This window comes from Pipistrellus hanaki, assembly GCF_964339955.1.
Source record: "Pipistrellus hanaki genome assembly, chromosome: 16".
NCBI classification, from domain to species: Eukaryota; Metazoa; Chordata; class Mammalia; order Chiroptera; family Vespertilionidae; genus Pipistrellus; species Pipistrellus hanaki.
The window spans coordinates 29,303,044-29,323,461 of NC_140518.1; the positions used below are offsets into that span (position 1 = coordinate 29,303,044).

At 39.0% G+C, this 20,418-nt stretch overlaps 1 protein-coding gene across 3 annotated transcripts; it reads left to right on the forward strand.

Annotated features, from left to right (window-relative positions):
- Nucleotides 1-40: 40 nt before the first annotated feature.
- WSB1 (WD repeat and SOCS box containing 1) lies at nt 41-16,346 on the forward strand. Of its 3 annotated transcripts, XM_084862767.1 has the most exons (9): nt 41-387; nt 4,376-4,544; nt 6,455-6,723; nt 8,049-8,180; nt 9,790-9,890; nt 12,140-12,312; nt 13,051-13,164; nt 14,432-14,539; nt 15,190-16,346. In XM_084862767.1, the coding sequence occupies exons 1-9, from the start codon at nt 348-350 to the stop codon at nt 15,347-15,349; spliced, it is 1,266 nt and encodes a 421-aa protein (XP_084718893.1). In that variant the 5' UTR covers nt 41-347; the 3' UTR covers nt 15,350-16,346. The 3 variants fall into 3 exon arrangements, with proteins under 3 accessions (XP_084718893.1, XP_084718894.1, XP_084718895.1); XM_084862768.1 differs by lacking the exons at nt 41-387; nt 4,376-4,544; nt 6,455-6,723 and adding an exon at nt 10,766-11,789 and having other exon boundaries at nt 8,158-8,180; XM_084862769.1 differs by lacking the exons at nt 41-387; nt 4,376-4,544; nt 6,455-6,723 and adding an exon at nt 10,766-10,941 and having other exon boundaries at nt 8,158-8,180.
- The last annotated feature ends 4,072 nt before the right edge of the window (nt 16,347-20,418 follow it).

Here is a 20,418-nt window from a genome sequence, read left to right on the forward strand (position 1 = left end):
CACCAGACCACGCCCCTCACCATGCAGATATCATCCCCGCCGCCCGCCATTTTGTCTCCAGTGTCTCGTTTGCCGTCAACGGCGCGGAAGGGAGTGTCTGGGTCTGCGAACGTCAGGCTGCGATCGGGGTCTATTGTCTGTGTTTGACCCCTCAGTTCGGTCCGAGGCCTTCCGGAGCTTTCCCGGGGCAGTCGGCAAGAGGCCGCCGCGACCGCCCCCGCCCCTCCCTTCGTCCGTCCCCGGGACCGGGAGGGACCCATCCCGCGTCACGCCCCTCAGCGCTCGCCGCTCTCTTCTCAGTCGTTGCGTCCGCATCGCATCCCCCGGAATCAGACGGTGCCCCATAGATGGCCAGCTTTCCTCCGAGGGTTAACGAGAAAGAGATCGGTGAGGAAACGGGACGGTGGGCGAGATGGGTGCCGGCGAGCGCGCGGGGGGCTCGGGAGAGGCGGGGGCTCGGCGGAGGCGGGCGGGGAGGGGACCTCGGCGGAGGAGGGGCGCAGGGGGAGCCGGGCCGAGCCCGGGAGCCAACTGGAAGGAGGAAGCGGCCCCGCGCGCGGGTGCGTGTTGCGAGGGAACAACGCGATCCTCATTGATGCGGCGCCTGCCCTGCGCCGGGCCCCGAGGGAGGCGGCGCGCGGCTCTCAGGGTCCAGGGGGACGTGGGCGCCGAGGCGCGAGGGCCCCGCTGACTGCGGCCCGGGCCCGGCACCCCCCTGGGAACCCCTCCGTTCTCCTCCGAGGTCCGAGCGGGGCCGTTTCCCTACGATCCCCCTCGCTGGGCGCCCATCAGCCGCCGGGACGTGGAGTGCGCGGGGAGTGCGTTTTTTATGAAGCGAAAAGGAAACGCGTGTGCTGAGCTGCAGTTAACGAGAGGCGGGGGTCCTCGTGTGCCCGCCGCTCTCGAAGGAGAGAAAGGCGACCGAGCGCCGCCATCAGCCGGGCCGGAGCAGTCTTTTAAGCGCTGCCCGGCGCTCAGAAAGGGAGTGGCTCGGGGGAGGACGCCTCGGAGTTATCTTTCGGGCGCACAGGAGCTGGGAGGGGCCGGAGGCTGGGTGCGGTGACCGAAGAAAGGCTGTGGTACGGAGGAAGGGCCGTCACTGGGAGGGCTGTGTGCGGGCTGGTTCCCGGCCAGCGCCGCCGCGATGGAGACGGGGCCCCGGTAGGTGTGGCGGGTTGTGCGTCTAGATCTCGATGGATCAGTTAAAAAGCACCTCACTTTTGTTTGTTTGGGATTTTTTTGGGGGAGGGTAGGAGAGGGAGGTTGAGGTACAGTGCATTGATAGACTTAGTAAGAATTGCACACGTTGTATCCCTGACATATATGTCCTTTTATTTTAGAAATTAAAATAGAGGTAGCAACCCCCCCAACCAAAAAACAAACAAACAAAAACACCCATCGTATCTGAACTTACTACGTTAATATGAAGGTGGCAGCACAGGAAGAGATCCTTTGCATTTCCTTGTTCTTCAACAAAATGTGCGCCTTGACTAAATCACGGAGGAGGTATTTGGAGAGAAAGGGAGAAGCTCAAGCACCCAAAACGACCTCTAGCCTGTATATGGGTAAATTTTTTTATATTTAGAAACAGCTTAGAATTCTGGACTTCAGTTTTAAGGGTAAGGTATGGAATGGCAGTGTAGGAAGGGGGCTTTATAGTACTACTGATTTTAATAACTAAAAAAAGTTCTTATTTTTAGTCCAGTGGTTTCTTCCTCCCCTCATTACATAATAATCATCTACTAAATTAAATAATCTTTTTAATTAAAAAATTTAAAAAAATATATATTTAGGTCTCAGTGTTATTTCCTGCATATAAGTGCCAATATAAAAATACTTTGGTCTTTTCTAACTGAACAGATTTTTTAAATCCTCACGGAGGATATTTGAGAGAGAAACATCGATATCCATTGAGCTACCTCCCTGGATTAGTTGCCTCCTGAATGAGCCCTGACCCGGGCCTGGGTGCAAGGGAGGTGGGTACATGCCCTTGACAGGAATCAAACCCAAACCTGCAACCACTGGCGGGTGGGAAACCAGCCAGGGCTTTATTTTGAAGTATCATTTGGATACAAAGTTAAACACTAATATCTCTGTGTAGCTTTGTATCTATCTGTAAGGACTACTTTTCCCCTTCTTTCTTGGATATTAATTATACCTATTTTGTTTCTCTACTTCTACTGGAGGAGGGGAAACAAGAATCCATGAATAATTAAAGAAATCTATGTTGAGTTACGGCCCTCTTTCACAAGGCACTATTAAAGATCCGTTCTGGTTATGAAATGTGTGGTAGGGAGGAATGTGAAGAAGGAGCTAAATTTGGTTCAGCAGTGACTCAGATGATGTGTACTACTGTACAGATATTAATAATGTAGAGTTGTATCTTACGGCCTAGCTCCCATGGCGGGCAGCTTTCCCTTATACTAGGTCTAAATCATACATTTCTTAGGATACCAACATTAAACAGTTGCAGGTAATAGAGGTTTAACTTACGACATTTTTTTCTCAAAGCACTTCATTGTAAACTTTGTGCTAGTTTAAAATATTGTACCAGTAAGTATTTAAATGAGTGTTTAAGAGGGCAGGGTGGGAAAATAAGTAAGTGTTTAAGTCTATTGATTAACTGCAAAGATCATTTGCTCTATCTATTAAGAAACACAAGGTAAGTATTAATACATTACTTGTAACAGTATTTATTTGTCAGGTGTGCTTTTTATATTTCTTGAATTTATATTTAAAAATAAATTAGCTTATTTCGTGGTCTTTTGTTTTATTTGAACCAGTTTTTTAGTTGTTGATTTATTACCACCGTTTATATAAAAGGAAGTTTGTAATTGTGGCCAAGGTAAACGAAGAAAAAAACACTTTGCCCTGTAATTAAAGATATTTTGGGTGCTGAAAGAAAATGCAGAATAATCCTAAAATACAGACAAAAAAAGATTATGGACTTGGAGGAATGTAAGGAAACATGGAGAGGCGAGCCCTTTCAAAAAGCCTTTGCATATTTAAAAAGTTATTCTGCAGGCATTTGAGAGTCACTCGTTTGGAAATTGTGTATTAAGAAAGTCACATTATTACTAATGGAGTTAGTGTCACTTTATGTTTTATTAGAGTTGGCAGTAGGTGGTGGGGGTGGGGTGTGCTCTGCTGCTTATATGAAGCCACATCTTAAGTATTGTGTGTTTAGTTCTGGGTGCCACTTTTATGAGAGCCATTACTAACTGGAGTTTATCCAGAAAAGTATGATGAAGGTGAAGATGGGGAATGGACTTGAAACTACCTAATCTAAGGAATGATCAAAAGGACTAGAAATTTTTGCCTGGTGAAAATGTTGTTGATGATGTCATAGCTGTCTTCAGCATATGAATGTCATGTGAGCAGGATTAGGCTTATTCTCTTAGGTCAGAATCAGGACTGAGTGGGTGGAATGGCAAGAAGGAAGATTTTGAGTCATCAAAAAGAAAATTTCTGATAATCTCAGCTATACCAAATTAAAATTAGCCTTATTAGATATTCATATTTATGAGTATCATAGAAAAATAGGTCTATTTTGTTCCTTTACTTTTTAAACCATAGCTTATTCATTAATATATCAAAGAATTGGGCAATGAAATATTTAAAATTGCTTAAGAATGAGAACTTATACATGTGCTTTCATATTCATTCAATAGATACTTATTGAGCCCCTGTCATGACAGGTGCTACACTAGCTGTTCATTTGAGACTGGAAGTGTCACTGAACATTTTGAGGTTTATATAATATATCTGCCCTTACAATAGGAGTATAAGTAGTTCTTATTTGAATTGCAATACATAGAATAAATCAAAATTTTAATTGTTGGAAATAAACTGTAGAGATAACCAGGCAACTGACCACAAAATAGATAATAGGGAAACTAAACTTGGCAAAAATTTATAACTCAGAAGGAAAAATAGCAAAATTTGAAAGTAAAACCAACCCAAGATAAAGAACATCCTTTCCCAAAATTGAGGAAATTCCAGCTGAGAATGTACAGAAGGAGCTTATTGATAATGCGTATTAAATACCAAATAAAAATTCTCTGTGCACTCTGTTAATGTGCCAGTTTTATTGACCAGGATTTTTTTTTTTTTTTTTTTAATTTAAACTTTAAAAAGCTCTTGCTTTGGAAAATTTTAGGAAACTAACTTTGACAAAACTTAAAGATGTTATCGTTAAGTTGTCTTCACACCAGATATGTACCCTCAAAGAGTGAAAGCAAAACTCATATCTTGTCCTCACAGGAAAGGGGAAAAATACTCAAAGGAGTTAAGTGAGTCCCAAAGTAATATGGAGGTAGTCTCAAATTCATTGCTGGTTATATATAATTTCTTGTTTTTTTTTTTCCTTTTTCAGTGAGATCACGTACTATAGGTGAACTTTTGGCTCTAGCAGCTCCTTTTGACAAGAAATGTGGTCGTGAAAATTGGACTGTTGCTTTTGCTCCAGACGGTTCGTACTTCGCTTGGTCCCAAGGATATTGTACAGTAAAGCTTGTTCCATGGTCTCAGTGCCTTAAGAACTTGTAAGACACCTTTCTTTTTTGTACTTTGTATCTGCTTGTAGAATTTCCTGTTTTCACTATGTGGAGTAAAAAAAAATTTTTTTAAAGATACTGATATTTAGATTGTTATAAAAATATTTTATCATAAGCTGAATGTATTGGATAATTTGTGGGAAGAATTATCTGGCCTTATCCTGTACTGGAGGCATGGTTCACGAAATTCACTGGGGTGCGGGGTGTTCCTCAGTCCAGCCTGGCTCCCAACTGCTTGCCTGCCTGATTGCCTGCCAGCCTGATCACCCCCTAACCATTCCCCTGCCAGCCTAGTCACCTCTAACTTCCCTCCCCTGCTGGCCAAATTGCACCTTAGCTGTCCTCCCAGTCGGCCCAACTGCCCTCCCCTGCTGGCCTGGTCCCCTTGGGAATGCACATCAATGACCTTTAAATTAATGAAACTAACTTTGCCATGCCCTGGGAAGATGTTTTCCCAAAATGTCGGGAGACTGTTATCAGTACTGATTTCTTATCTTTATCCATGTGCTTGGAATGAGGAACGAATAGGACCTTGACTTACCCAGGTCTTGATATGCTAAATCTCAGGAATGTGGAATGAATAGGATCTGGGCACACCCAAAACCTCTTTGACCTTTAAGTGCTTTGTGTTGTCTGTGGTGGGTGTTTGACTGTCTCTCCATCAGAGTGGCAGCATGGATCCCAGCTTGAATCTATTTCTGTGTCTTGGTCTCTCTCTTTTTTTTTTTTTTTTTTTTTTTTAAATCATTTGAGCCAATAATAGCAGAATTAATTCACAGAACATAAAACCTTTAGTTTTTCCAAATTAGAGGTTACTTCTTGGTCTCTTTTTTTCTTTAATTTCTTAATCCCCGGCACCTCCACTCAGGAACCTGTCATAAACAGCCCCCCACAATCCCCCAACTGCCCTCCCCTGCAGGCCTGGATCCCCCATAACTGCCTTCTTGTGGCAGCCATCTTGTGTCCACATGGGAGTGGCCATCTTGTGTGTTGGAGTGATGGTCAATTCACATATTACCTCTATTATATAGGATATTGTAAAGGATAATAAAAGGCTAATATAATAAAAGGCTAATATGCAAATTGTCCCCTTGACTGGGCATTTGACCAGGGGGTGGGGCCAATTGCCCAAGGCCCCTCCCACCACCCTGATCAGGGGCGGGGCCAGCCAGACCCCACCCATGCATGGATTAGTTCACTGGGCCTCTAGTATATTATAGAACACTTTCTTGGGTTTTTAATAAATGTTTCTGTGTATTAATAGGCAGATTAATTATGTAGTGTGTATACTGCGTTGTGCCAGATCAGATTACCTTTGTTATGTGATGCTTTTTAATATTTCATTAGATAAGGGGTATAGATCATGTCATTACTTTTTATGTACTTTTATCCTCTACTTATGTTTAATTGAGTTTGCTAATTGTTGAAAATTTTTCTAAAATGTATCATAGACTAAATTTAATCATTCCCTGCTCTTTGTGTGTGGTCTATTTTCATGGCTATACTTATTAGTGTCCTTATTACATATTACTTTAGGTCTACAAAGTATGGGGAAACTACTGATTATTACAAGGGTGCTTTTAGGGAAATTTTCTGGTGTCAGCTTCACAATACTTAGCTTCCCTTTTTTTGTGTGTGTGTTTGTGTGTGTTTGTGTGTGTTTGTGTGTTTGGTTATTTACACTTGCTTTAGGTTAATTAAAGGAGTCCTAACCGATATAGTGATTTTGAAACAAATAAATTACTTTATTATTGAACCTCCTCTTTTTCCTCTGAGGATTTATATTAATATTGATTATCATGATAATATTGAGGTTAACAAAAATCATTTCATATCCACAGAAGTCCAGAGTAAATAACTAGATTTTAACCTTACTCTATTTACCCCCTCTCCCCCAGTCTCTTGCATGGCACAAAGAATATCACTAATTCAAGCAGTTTGAGATTGTCAAGACAAAACAGTGATGGTGCTCAGAAAAATAAGCCTCGTGAACATATTATAGACTGTGGTGATATAGTCTGGAGTCTTGCTTTTGGATCTTCAGTTCCAGAAAAACAGAGTCGCTGTGTAAATATAGAATGGCATCGGTTCAGATTTGGACAAGATCAGCTACTCCTTGCCACAGGGTTAAGCAATGGGCGTATCAAAATATGGGATGTATATACAGGTATGGATTCAGAGTTTTAAATGCAAGCTTGATTATTTTATGAGGCAGGGCGTTGCTAGTAGGCAGTAGAATATATGATTTGAGGTTTTAAACTTAGTGAAAAGCAAGAATTGGTACAATGTGTCTTTATAGTTGGCATAATGACATCTTCAGCTGTGGTTTTAACTTAGGATAATAGAGTTCACACTGCTTGATCACTCTTGAGAATATTACAGCAAGAAGGGCATATCTAAGAATGTTTCGTTTATTATGACTCAAGAGCTAGGTGATTTCTATTTTCAGTGGTTGATAGCTTACACATTTCAAGGCAAATCTGATTTTTAACAATCATCTCACTCTTTGGAAAGATTTTTTAAAATGAATATTAGAATAATGTGTACATTAGAACACAGCAAGTGGTACAAACTTGGAGTGGGGGTGTCATTAAATGTATTGGATTCTTAGAAAAAAAACTTAAGCACATAGATTTTCATAGAAGAAAAAAAAAAAACCTCTTAAAATAGTAGATGGACAAAGTACTTTCCCCCACTGAAATTATGTTTGAAAATTTAAGTGTTTGTGAGATAACGTGCATTTTTTTGGGAATGATAATCCACTAGTAATCCAAGGCTAAGGAAAATTTATATTTTAACACCACATTATACAAAGATTTAAAAATGATAATTTAAAAAAATATATATTTTATTGATTTTATACAGAGAGGAAAGGAGAGAGATAGAGAGTTAGAAACATTGATGAGAGAGTCATCGATCAGCTGCCTCTTGCACACCCCCTACTGGGGATGTGCCCACAACCAAGATACATGCCCTTGACTCCTTGACCGGAATCGAACCTGGGACCCTTCAGTCCCCAAGCTCTATCCATTGAGCCAAACCGGTCTCGCGATAATTTTTTTTTTTAATATACTAAATTAACTTGTTCCAGGAATTTGTGTATGCTTGAGGAATTCGAATTCCCTTTTAATTTTTTCTAATAAATACAGGCTTTGTTGCTCAGTTGGTTGGGGCATACACAAAGGTTGCCAATTGGATTCCTGGCCTGGGTTATAGGCTTGACCTCCAGTGGCGGGCTTGTAGGAGGCAGCCAATCGATGTTTCTTTCCCTTTCCCCCTCATCTTTCCTCTCTAAAAATGAATTTTAAAAATCTTAAACACACGATGTAAATAGTGAATCATTAAAGATAATAGTAAAAACACTAATAAGTCATTTTACACTTGGTAAGTTAAAGATGTGCCCAAGTATTTTTAAATGGTGAGGAACACTATAAAGTAGTAACTGATAATAGTTGTTAACATTATCTTATTTTTCCTTTTTATTGCATTTAGGAAAACTCCTCCTTAACTTGGTAGATCATACTGATGTGGTCAGAGATTTAACTTTTGCTCCAGATGGGAGCTTGATCCTAGTGTCAGCTTCAAGAGACAAAACTCTGAGAGTGTGGGACCTGAAAGATGATGGTATGTCCTTTTTTCCAGGCTATGAAAAAGAATTAGTTTCTTGATATTACTACTGAAACTTCCTGGGTTTATCTGGGGGCATTTGACTTTAAAAATGGCATATGATCAGTTCCCTTTTCCTGGTATTGATAAAATAAACCTTAAATGTGACCTGGAATAGAAGCCAGCCGTTACTCTTAAGTAAACAATCTAATATTATTCACAAACTAACCACACAGATCTGTATCACTATTTGAGGATAGCATCTAGATCAGTTTTAGGGTTTTATATGAACTGGTCTTTGTTGGTTTATTTCCCTATCTTAGGGAGGGTTATTAACTTCATTTAGTGAAAATATAAGTAGACCTTCTAGGTTAACAAACAGATGTAACTTAGTGATCTAATAAAATTTAGATTGAAATATGGCTTGTACATCAGAATTTATAATATGTAAATGCTAGTAAGGATATTTTTATGTTGGATAGGTTAAGTAAGAAATTATCTTATAAAAGGAAAATTGCCCTTTAATGTAATAAAAGATATGCTAGTGCAATTACTCCAATTTTTCTGAAACCTTGATACTTGTGATGCTTAAAGTTTTGGATAATCTACCTTGTTTGAGAGGACCATAAAGAGTATATCTTCCCTCTTAGCTTCTAATGAGTATATTTTTAACTAAAATCTTGTATTTAAATAAGATGTGCTAATTCTTTAACAGCCTCAAGATGAAAGTTGACAGACTTGCTTATTGCTTAGCTAGCTTAATGTAGTAGGAAGCAAATCCCTCAGATTTGGAGACTTGTTCCAGCTAATGGGTAGCAATCATTGCCTAATAAAGCAATACATTACTATTCCCAAACAATGAGGTGCTTCTTCTGCATTTTATCAATTCTCTGATTTCTCAGGTGCTGAAGGGTTAAGGAATCCCAATACTTAAAACAGTTTGGTAATTAAATTTTAATTTTTTATATGTAAAAATTCTTTTACATATATAATGCTTGCTTTCTCAACATATTTTCAGTTGAGTGCATATGTCTTAAGAATGTAGACTTAGTAAAATGTAAGCACCAAGAGAGTAGGAATTTTTATTTACAGCTGTATCTTCACTGCCTGGCATGTAGTAGGTATTCAGTAAATATTTGTAAGATTAAGAATTAAAATATACTTAGCCATAATTGTGTGTTTAGGGTATAATGTACAGGGAATTTGGAGTAGAATATAGATTATCAAAAAGAAAGAAGGGTAAAAAAGGTATTTTGAAGATGCTTATTAAAACTTAATCTTGTTGTATGTTTCAGTTCTTTCATTTGTGGAATAGAGGGATTAGACCAAAAGAAGTCTTTTCTATAAAGAAGGATGAGCAGATTTTCTTTTCTTAAAGAGCCAACTAGCAAATGTTAGGCTTGTGGACTATGCTAACTGCTATAGTTATTCAATTCTGCCATCTGAGTACAACATAAACAAATTGGCATGATTGTATTCCAATAAAACTTTAGTTACAAAAATGAGTAACTGATGTGTATTGCTAACCTATTGTAGATCAATCACTGTCACTGTGATTCCGCCATTTTTGAATGCTACTCATTTGAAGTGGATTCTAGGGTTAACACGGGTATTTCTTTTTGTTCAGGAAACATGATGAAAGTATTGAGAGCCCATCAGAACTGGGTGTACAGCTGTGCATTCTCTCCTGACTCTTCCATGCTGTGCTCAGTGGGAGCCAGTAAAGCCGTATGTATCAAAGTTCTTATACATTTGTTTTGAATTAGATTATAATAATGTGTGCATAATCACTTTTAAATCTAAGTAACATATCAAGTCTGTGCTCGGTGTCATGAATATCTTAAATGTTTCATTTTGTGATGGAGTATTTGCATGAGGGAAATTAAATATAATTGATTGTGAAGTAAGAAATTGTATTACTTTTAGTTAGAGATACTATTCATAAAAGAAGGGGTTTGTTTATTTTTCCCTAAGATCTAGGAAAGTTTATGTGCTATAGAAGAGATATAGTCCAAATGTTAAGACATTCCCTTGCTAATAATTTTCTTCTCTGTTGTTCTATTTTTTTTTGTCCAGTTTGCTGTTTAAAAAGTTTGAGTCCCAGCTGGTCCTGGACATTTAATGAGAAAAAGTAACTTAAAAACCTAATAAAAATGAAAATAGCACTCATGTATGTTCTAGAGTGAATTATAGAAGAAATTTGGTATGATCTGTCTTATGCTAATTGGCATAGCATACCTGTACACCGATTAAGTATAAAGTAATTCTTAAATTAAGTATAAAGTAACTCTTAAGAGGGTTACGCTTATTGATGAATTCTCTAGTTGTCTACCAGCTCAGTATAGTTAGAGATCTTTTTTAGCTTCAGATATTTACTGAAAATGGTTGAAGTCCAAATACATGTGATAATGGGGTGGGGGAGGCTGGTTAAAATGCATTTATCTGTCCAAGAACTATGTTAAAATGATAGTTGCAAATGTTGGAAGTTTAGAAAAAATATTTAGTTTAGTTCTTTAAAAATCATAAGAACAACAAAGCTAGATGTTGACATTGCTATTTTAGGCTGTGTGTTTTCCATATGCTTCTTGCTTTCCCTGTCACAGGTGGTGGCAGCAATATTGGTGTGATTGAGGTTATGCTGGCACCACTCGCACACAGGCGCACAATGGTGTTAGCTGGGCAGAAAGAGTGGCATCTCTGGCTACCGGGCTGGGGGCGACCTTTACCATAGGATGAAGTAACCTTGCATTCGGCTGCAAGGTGTACTGTACGTACACAGGTGCTGGTCGATGTCCACTTTCTGCTTTTCTTTCTTTCTTTTTTTCTTTTTTAAAATAATTTCCCCCCAGTGAAACCCAATGACTCCTACAAGTAAATTGATCTTCCAGTCTGATGGAATTGGGAGTCTGACATGTGAAACCAATGTAATGTAATGTAATTGGCTTTCAGATGGTTTCTCTGTACTATTTTTTGGAATTCTTTGAGATGGTAGAGATACCTTAAGTCTGTTCCAATTAAAAATTTGTGTGTTTTTTCCCCCTGTTTGGAAGTAATATATTGTGTCTGTGCAGAAAAAAAAAATGTAGCCAAAAGGATTGTTTTATCCCAAGTGGAAGAGAAGTTCTTACTAGAATTGTTAAATTTCCATGCTCACATTTAGTATTAACAGAGTGCAGTAAACATTTGAATCCTATTTATAGCTATTCTGCACAGTCTAATTACTGACTTTAGAATCTAAAAACTATATGTGAACTTGTACTAAAGTAATTTAAATGTTTTATACTTAAAATGACTAATAATGATTGTGTGGTCAATTTGGGAAAATCAGATTAGCAAATCTTGATTCACAGAAATGTTATTATTGTATTGTTTTCATAAATTAGCATTTTCATTTTGTAATGTGGTTTAACATCCTTGTTGTTTGCCAAAGAAATTTCATTTGGCTGTGAAAATTCTCCTTGCTTGCAGTATCTGTTTCTCTTCCTAGGCTCACGTTGGTGACCCAAGCCTTTTGTAAACAAGTGATATCTCAAAGGAGATGCCAATGGAGTAACAATTTGTTAACCTTACATTTTCTGTCTGTATATTTTTTTAAAATTTGGTAGTTTCTGGAAGAAAAAGAAAGGGGTTTGTAATACTTAACCCTATTTATTTCTGTATATTTTAATTAATTAGTTTTTGGAATAAATGGATTTCAGTATAACTGGTTAAATTACATTGCCTTTTTTACATATAGGCTTATTTTTTAATTAACATTTAACAGAAACATTTGAAATAGAATTTGCATGTCTACTTTAATTAACTTAAAGACTGACTTTAATCTGACTATGACACTGAGCATATTCTTTTAATTATCCATAATTTATAATCTTTAATGTAATATAATCTGAATTAAATTTAGCAGTTTTAGTTTAAGATGTGCCATTTTGTCCTCTGTGTGTCTGAATGAAGCTATAACATTTGCCTTTTTATTGCAGGTTTTCCTTTGGGACATGGATAAATATACAATGATACGGAAACTAGAAGGACATCACCATGATGTTGTAGCTTGTGACTTTTCTCCTGATGGAGCATTACTGGCTACTGCATCTTATGATACTCGAGTTTATGTCTGGGATCCACATACTGGAGACATTCTGATGGAATTTGGGTGAGTACAGCACAAATTACTTTAGTCTGTAATTCATCTCTGGCTATAAGTATAACTTTTTTTTTTTTTTTTTAATATATTTTATTGATTTTGTACAGAGAGGAAGGGAGAGAGAGAGAGCTAGAAACATCGATGAGAGAGAGTCATCAATCAGCTGCCTCCTGCACACCCCCCACTGGGGATATGCCCGCAACCAAGGTACATGCCCCTGACCGGAATCGAACCCGGGTCCCCTCGGTCCCCAAGCCGACGCTCTATCCATTGAGCCAAACCGGTCTCGGCTATCAGTATAACTTTTAAAAAATTATAAATGATTAGAATTACATGTGAAACCTAAAATTGCTGTGTATTCGAATTTAAAATTTTGTTATTTATTTAAGCCCTTGAAAAATGCAAGGCTTTAAATATAAATTCTAAAATTAAACTTGGCTCTCTTTATGCAGATCTTGTTATTTAACAGGATATGACTCTATAGAAGTGGTAATTATATTTAGAGTTTCATGTTGGGAAAAATAGTTAAAACTAGAGTTGAACTTAATATTAGTGTCTTAAACCATATTCGTTAAGAGAGATTAGTAATTCTTTTCAGGTCCCTTTAATTTGGATACATCAGCTCTTAAGTCTTCTTAGCTATGTTAAGGCCACTTTAAACATTACTCAAAGATAGAAGTACTTTGTACCTGGTAGTTTTGTTTCTTAAAATGATTCATTTCCACTGAAAACCTGTTTTGACCTCAGGCACCTGTTTCCCCCGCCTACTCCAATCTTTGCTGGAGGAGCAAACGACCGATGGGTACGATCTGTATCCTTTAGTCATGATGGACTGCATATTGCAAGCCTTGCTGATGATAAGTAAGTGTGTGAATTACAGCTTGTAATTTAAAATTTCCCTTTTATCTGTCTACTTATAATATTCTTACGGCTACAGAAAATAAAAAGCCTTTTTTGCAGTTTGGGTTTAGTGTCTCTAGACAAGATCCTGGGAGATGTTGGTATGTCTTAAAAAATGTTGACCTGAATAATATCCATGTAAATTAAAGATAATGCATACCTTTCCCTGTGTTCTTTTTTTTAAAAAAATTTTTAAATTTTTTACTAGACGCCAATGCATGAAATTCGTGCAAGAATAGGCCTTCCTTCTCCCATCGGCCAGCACCGGCTTCCCTCACAGCCCCAACTTTGTCAGGAAGGATGTCCGGTCTAATTAGCATATTAGGCTTTTATTTTTATATAGATTGCTGACAGTATTATAGATGTCTCCCATTTTTCTCCCACTTTGCTCCCTTCCCACTCAGTCTCTTCCCCCCTCCCTGTGTTCCTTGTTTGTTAAACTAGTTCTGGCAAACTGGGTGGTTTTTAATTAGTGTTTAGCCTAGCAGTGCTATCTTAAAAACGTTGAAGTAAAAGAACATTGTCAAAGTGATAAATGGTAAAAAGAGTAATTTATATCCACTGCAATTGAGACTACAAGATGAAATGTCACATGAATGAGATGTAGTTGATCTAAATTACCAGCTGGTATAGACTATACTTTAAAATAATATATTTGTATTGATTTCAGAGAAGAAGGGAGGGGGAGATAGAAATATCAATGATGAGAGAGAATCATTGATTGGCTGCCTCCTGCACCCCCCTCACTGGGGATCAAGCCACAACCCAGGCATATGCCCTTTACCGGAATCGAACTCGGGACCCTTCAGTCCATAGGCCAATGCTCCATCCACTGAGCCAAACCAGCTAGGGCTACTTTTTTTTTTTTTTTTTAAATCCTCACCTGAGAATGTGTTTGTTGGTTTTAGGAGTGGTGAGGGAGAAACATCAATTGGTTGCCTCCTGTACACACCCCATCCAGGGATCTGAACCTGACCAGGAATTGAACCCACAACCTTTTGGTGCACAGGACGATGCTCCAACCAACTGAGCCACCTGGCCAGGGCAAGACTCTAAAATTTTTTATAAAGCAAGTTACAGTAATTGCTATTTGCAGTGATTTGTGTGTGTGTGTGAGTGTAACTGTTTTGTGATTCAGAACATACTAGTTTTTCTTTGTAAATTTTAAAGTTGCTTTTACATGAAATTTCCTACTAGATATTTACTGGGCAATGTTTTTCCTTTCCAGAATGGTGAGGTTCTGGAGAATTGATGAGGATTATCCAGTACAAGTTGCACCTTTGAGCAATGGTCTGTGCTGTGCCTTTTCTACTGATGGCAGTGTTTTAGCTGCTGGGTAAATCCATTTTACTACTTGGTTTTTAACAGACAATTTTAGGAGGTTTTTAATCAAAGCAGCCAGTATTGTCAGTAAATCTTTAATAAAGGCTTTTTATAATATCCTCTTTGTCATAGAGCAGGGGTCCTCAAACTTTTTAAAGTGGGGGCCAGATCACGGTCCCTCAGAGAGCTGGAGGGCCGGACTATATGAACTACTAATCCCCACTGTAACACCTTGGCTGCGCTCACTGCCCAAAAAACCTGGCGGGCAGGATCAGACTCCCCTGGGGGCTGCATGTGGCCCGCGGGCCGTAGTTTGAAGACCCCTGTCATAGAGGATATCATGATCATGGGTTAGGCCTCCTTAATTAGAGAGATAGTAACATTAATGATGAGAGTCATTGAGCTTCTGCCTCCTGCACACCTCACACTGGGGATTGAGCCCGAAACCAGACATATACCCTGACCAGAAACAACCTATGACTTCTTGGTTCGTAGGTCAATGCTCAACCACTAAACCACACTGGCTGGGCCTTAATTAGGTTTTAACGTGAAATTTGTGACTCTAATATACAGCCTTGGATGATAACTGTTTGAACTGTAGGATGTTGAAATACATATATTTGGATGACCGAGCTTGTGATTTTTTGTTTTGTTTCTGTTTAGGACACATGATGGAAGTGTGTATTTTTGGGCCACTCCAAGGCAGATCCCTAGCCTTCAACATTTATGTCGCATGTCAATCCGGAGGGTGATGCCTACTCAAGAAGTCCAGAAACTGCCGATTCCTTCCAAGTTGTTGGAGTTTCTTTCCTATCGTATATAAGAACTCTGTAAAAGAGTAGTAGGGACTGATGGAACACACTTTACACAAACCTCAAGCTTTACTGACTTCAAGTATCTGTTTGTCAAAGTTTAGATTTATTTAATTTGATATGTTCTTGTACTGCATTTTAATTAGTTCCGTTTTTAAAATATTATTTATAGACCACAGTAGAAATATTTTGAACATATAAAATGTAATTTTTTCTAAAATTTAACTGTGAAAACATACATACATGTGCATATTTAGATATAAGCTGCTATGTGTTGAATGGACCTTTTTGCTTTTCTAACTTTAGTTCCAACATTATGCATTGTTTCAGTAGAGCCACAACATGTATCTTTGCTAAAAGTATAAGGAAGTTTTGTGTGTTTTTTTTTGAACACTGAGTTTAGATGGTAAATATTGACTTAAGAAAGTTGAATTGCCTCATAAAATGCATTTGGCGGTAAGGGGCAGACAACTGACTTGCAAGTAAAACAAAATTTTTGTATAGGAAAAGGATTTTGTTTTCCTTAACAATGGCATCTGAGAGATAGAGTTTGAACGTGACATTATTCAATTAAAAACAGCCAGGATATAACTAGAAAAGGGGTGCCCTACCCCCTCCCCCCCAAACTACTGCTGCAGACTTTAATGTTGGAAAGCAGCTTGTTACTTTAACCTTTGTATATAAAGTATTATAAATTGAAATTTGAAATAGTCAATTTGCAAATCCATCTACTGATTATTTTGTTGCTAAATATTTTGCTATTTGTAGTAAGCTTCAGTTATTTTAAGACCATGGTTTTGTGCTTTTTGTTGTTTTGTTTGTTTTTACTTGTATCCTATGTTTCTGTAGGGGATAATATTGGTAACTTACCAAAGAGAAGCAATACAGCATACCTGCTTTTGCCCTCTGTTATTTATCTTACCTGCAGATATTAAGAATGTACGTATCATGTAAAATTCTGATTATATATTTTTGGTGAGTTTTTTTAATTAAAGACAAAAAAATCATCTTCTGCAAATGTTTCTTTTTTTTTTTTTTAAATATATTTTATTGATTTTTTTACAGAGAGGAAGAGAGAGGGATAGAGAATTAGAAACATCGATGAGAGAACCATCGATCAGCTGCCTCTTGTCACACCCCCTATTGGGGATGTGCCTGCAACCTAGGTACATGCCCTTGACCAGAATTCGAACCTGGGACCTTTCAGTCCACAGGCCGACGCTCTAACCACTGAGCCAAACCGGTTTCGGCTGCAAATGTTTCTTAAATATGTTGGAAAGTTTAATGCTTTTTGTCTGTCTCCATTTTAAGATTGATGGAGCACTACAAACAAATTAAGTAAGGTAGTGAAGAAATAGCACAAGTATATGGCTAGAGTTAATGCTTCAACATATAACTTGTACATTGATTTCTTCTGGGAGAATTGTTGCAGCAACGCTTTTTGAATGAATCATTCTCTTAAAAGGCCAGAATTGCTTGCTTCCTTTTCTCATAAAAACCATAGTGCCAAGATGAAAGGGAGATTGAAAAATAAGAGTCAAGTAGAAACGTGCTTTTATCTTCCATCCTTTGGGAAGAAGGTAGTAGTAACAGGATGGTAATACTTTAATGTATGAGTGTCCAAAGCAAGGGAAGTAGGGAAGATGTAGTTGGAGTCTTAACATGGGTCAGGTTCTGACTACATGGTTTTAAAATGATACTGCTGCTTTCTCTCTTCTAGTCTTTGCTACGAGCACATCATTTGGAGAACTGGCAAGAGGTTATTTCTATTTAGATTTTATTTCCTAGTTTAGTGCCAAATAGGGCTGTATGTAAACAGGGAAATGCTTCTCATGTTCAGTAACCAAGCTATCTTTTCACAATTAAAGTGCTCTAAAGTGACTTCAGATAACTTAAAGTCCTATAATTTGATCTTAGGTTGGCAAATCTTAAATTTTTTATCCCTGAAATTCCCTGCCTGCTTGTGATTAAGACTAAGTTGGATTCAACTGGTTTTCACTGCCTTCAGGGCAGCAAGACCAAAAAAGGCTGGATGGAGCATTCTTACGTGTTGAAGCATGGGGCTTGTGGATACAGAGGACCTGGCTGTCAGCCAGCCAGCATAGGGATAAGAAAATACAAAGTAAAACATTGTCTCACAAGCCAGAAACCATTGAGAATGGATCTAACTTCCAGATTAATCAGAATGAAGGTTTGTGGGTGATGAACATTTTATCCTAAGTAATTCTGATCACATTCTGGCCTAGGACAGTGTTTCAACTTACACTGATTATTTTTTACATCCTTCCCCCCTCAGAAGTAAGAGCTTTTGGTAGCAAACAAAGTGTAATCAGGAGAAAGGGTCATCATAACCTTGCCATATGTTTATACCAAGATGTTTGGGAGGAATGAAGATTAATGGACAATCTCAGCCTGCCTTTTGCTTTGTAAAACTTGCCTTTATAGATTTGTGTGGTTGTGACTTGGTATTTATAGAGGTTTATTTTAACTGTTGAAGAATCAGGAGGGGAAGAAAGGCTGAATGAGGCTAGGATTGGGGAAGAAAAAAATGATTTCATTTAAATGAACTCCAGCATTATTTTCCATATTAGAGACTGCAACTGTGATTATCCTTGTGGTTTCTGTTTTAGAGAAGTGTTAGAAATCCAGGAGCTTTTGCCACCTGTAACATTACAGAGAAGTTGCTCTTCTGGTGTGAAAATAAACCCCCGACTTTGTTAAGGAAAAATTATAATACAGTGATGATGGTGTGGGTTTTTTTTTTTCCCCCTTGTTTTTTTTTTTAATGTTGGTTTTGTTTTAAATCAGTCTGAAGCAGTAATGGCTCTTTTAAAAAATTATTCTCCAAAAAGAGTGTGAGCTAGAAATCATCTCTTGTAAAGTCAGGAAACGAGATGAAATGACTTGCAATGAAGACAGATGAAGTGGCAACTCCAGTAACTTATTTTATGCATATTATTGATTAATAATGAAATGTTCTCACATAAAAAAGGATTATGTATGTTAAAAGTTACCTGAGAAAGAGGTATAAAATGGAAATTATAAAGATATAAATTTTACTAAGTGAGCCAAATGTTTGGTTCTAAACTAACACAAAATGGCAAGCCCACCCAGTAAGTCATAACTCACAGTTCTCGGCAATTGTGCGGAAAGACTTAGTTTACTATAGGACCAGCAGGCATGCTTTCTGAGAATGTTTTAAATAGATGGAAGCTCAGCAGGATTACACAGTCACTTTGTATTCCTCAATCACTTCCCCACCTCCAAGTCCTTGGTGATGTTTGGCAGGATTTACAGAGGTTTCACATTCTCTTGAATGATACCAGTTGAGCTTAAAAAAGCAACCATTCCTGTGGGCCAATTATATTCCAAGGGTCTGCAGTTCCAAAATCAAAGGTTGTCTCCATCACCCCCTATTTTGTAACAAGCCGATTTCACTCAATTTTATGGCATTCCCAAATCTTACAGACGATTTGAGTTTATAACCTAGCTGGTTTCTTTTGACGGTTGCAGATAAGCTGCCTCCACCCAAAGCGGTTCCATACCACTTGGCCTTTCAGATATGCTCTATTACAGTCCTTAGGGATTGATGCCTCGTTTAGAAGGCAAAGGGGTCACACCTGGGTAGGGATTAGGCTCTCTTATCCTACTCTCTGGGGGCTCAGCTGGCATTTGGATCCCAGTGACTGGTTGTTAGAACCATGGAAAGATGAGACCAGAACCTGGTCAGCAGGCATGGAAGCACCCCTGGTTTGGAGAGGCCCAGTGCCAGCCTATCCAGCTCGTGCTGAACAGAGAAAGCAGCTCTCGGACTGTCTGGGTCATGCTGCTCAACTGCTGGCAGAGACCCAGCCTTCTAGGCTTGGCCCCATCTGGCCTCGGATCAGGAGGATATTCGTATGGCCTAGTTTCTCACCCCGGGGCCTGCTGCCCAGAGGACTGAAGTGGTGCTGGCTGAGGCTCCAGTCCTAAGAAAGACAGGTGATTGCTGAATTGGCTGCTTAACAGCTTGCAACTTGGGGAAGTTTGATATAATAATGCCTCTTCTATATGAATAGTGTTCAGCTTTTATTTCATAACTGCACCGTGTTGGTTCGTGGTAGTCATTTGACAATTGTTACTACTATCACTTGAGCGCTGGCTGTGTGTGTGCTCATTGCTGTCCCTGGCGCTTCCCAACAACTGAAGTGGTATTACTCCCCTTATAGCTGTGGAGGTTCAGAGAGACCAACTCGCTCCCCTAGGTCATACAGCTACGAAACGGCATCCAGGATTTAATTCTGGTTACTCTGTCTCCAGAGCCCTGTTTCTCTCCATAATGGGCATGATGGGCACTCAGTCAACATCAGACTCCTAAATTAGTGCCTGCGTTAGTCTTTGCTAATCCCTTCGGGTCAAATATGATATCAGGCTTAGCCTCTCCAAATACATTCCACCTTTCACTGCATTGTGGGAAAAACAAAGGAGGAATAACTCCAAATTAATTTGGCAATCAAAACCCACTCAGACAAGAAAATGACTATTGAGCTCTGACCTTTGCCCACTGTCTAGGGAAATTACTCTGGACATTGGTTAGTTTTTCCTCCTCGCGGCTCTCCTTAGGAACTTAATCTTAAATCATTTTTATTGCCCACCTGAACAACCCAACTCAGACATGCTGAAGCAGGAGGCAGCAAAACAGTCACTGGAGGTGAGAAAGTCATATGACCTTGCAGCCACCGGCTTTAGAGATCAACACTAGGTCAGGTTACAAGCTGCCAAACCCTGGGAAAACCCGAGCCCTTTGCACCAGCTGTGCAGACAAGGTTAGACTCACTTGTCTGGGGCTGACCCAGCAGGAGCAGCCGCCACCAGAGTGGCACTGGGCCAGAGTCCTGGAGGCCAGGCTGGATTGGGTGCAAGTTATTCAGGTCAACTGATGCATCAAAAGAGCACCGACATTTCATAGCCAGGAGGGGCCCACGTCAGGAATAAAGGCTCTAGAAATTAATTTTTGCCCAGCCGGTGTGGCTCATTGAGTTCGATCATAGTCATTAAAAAGGATGCTGGTTTGATTCCCAGTCAGGGCACATGCCCAGGT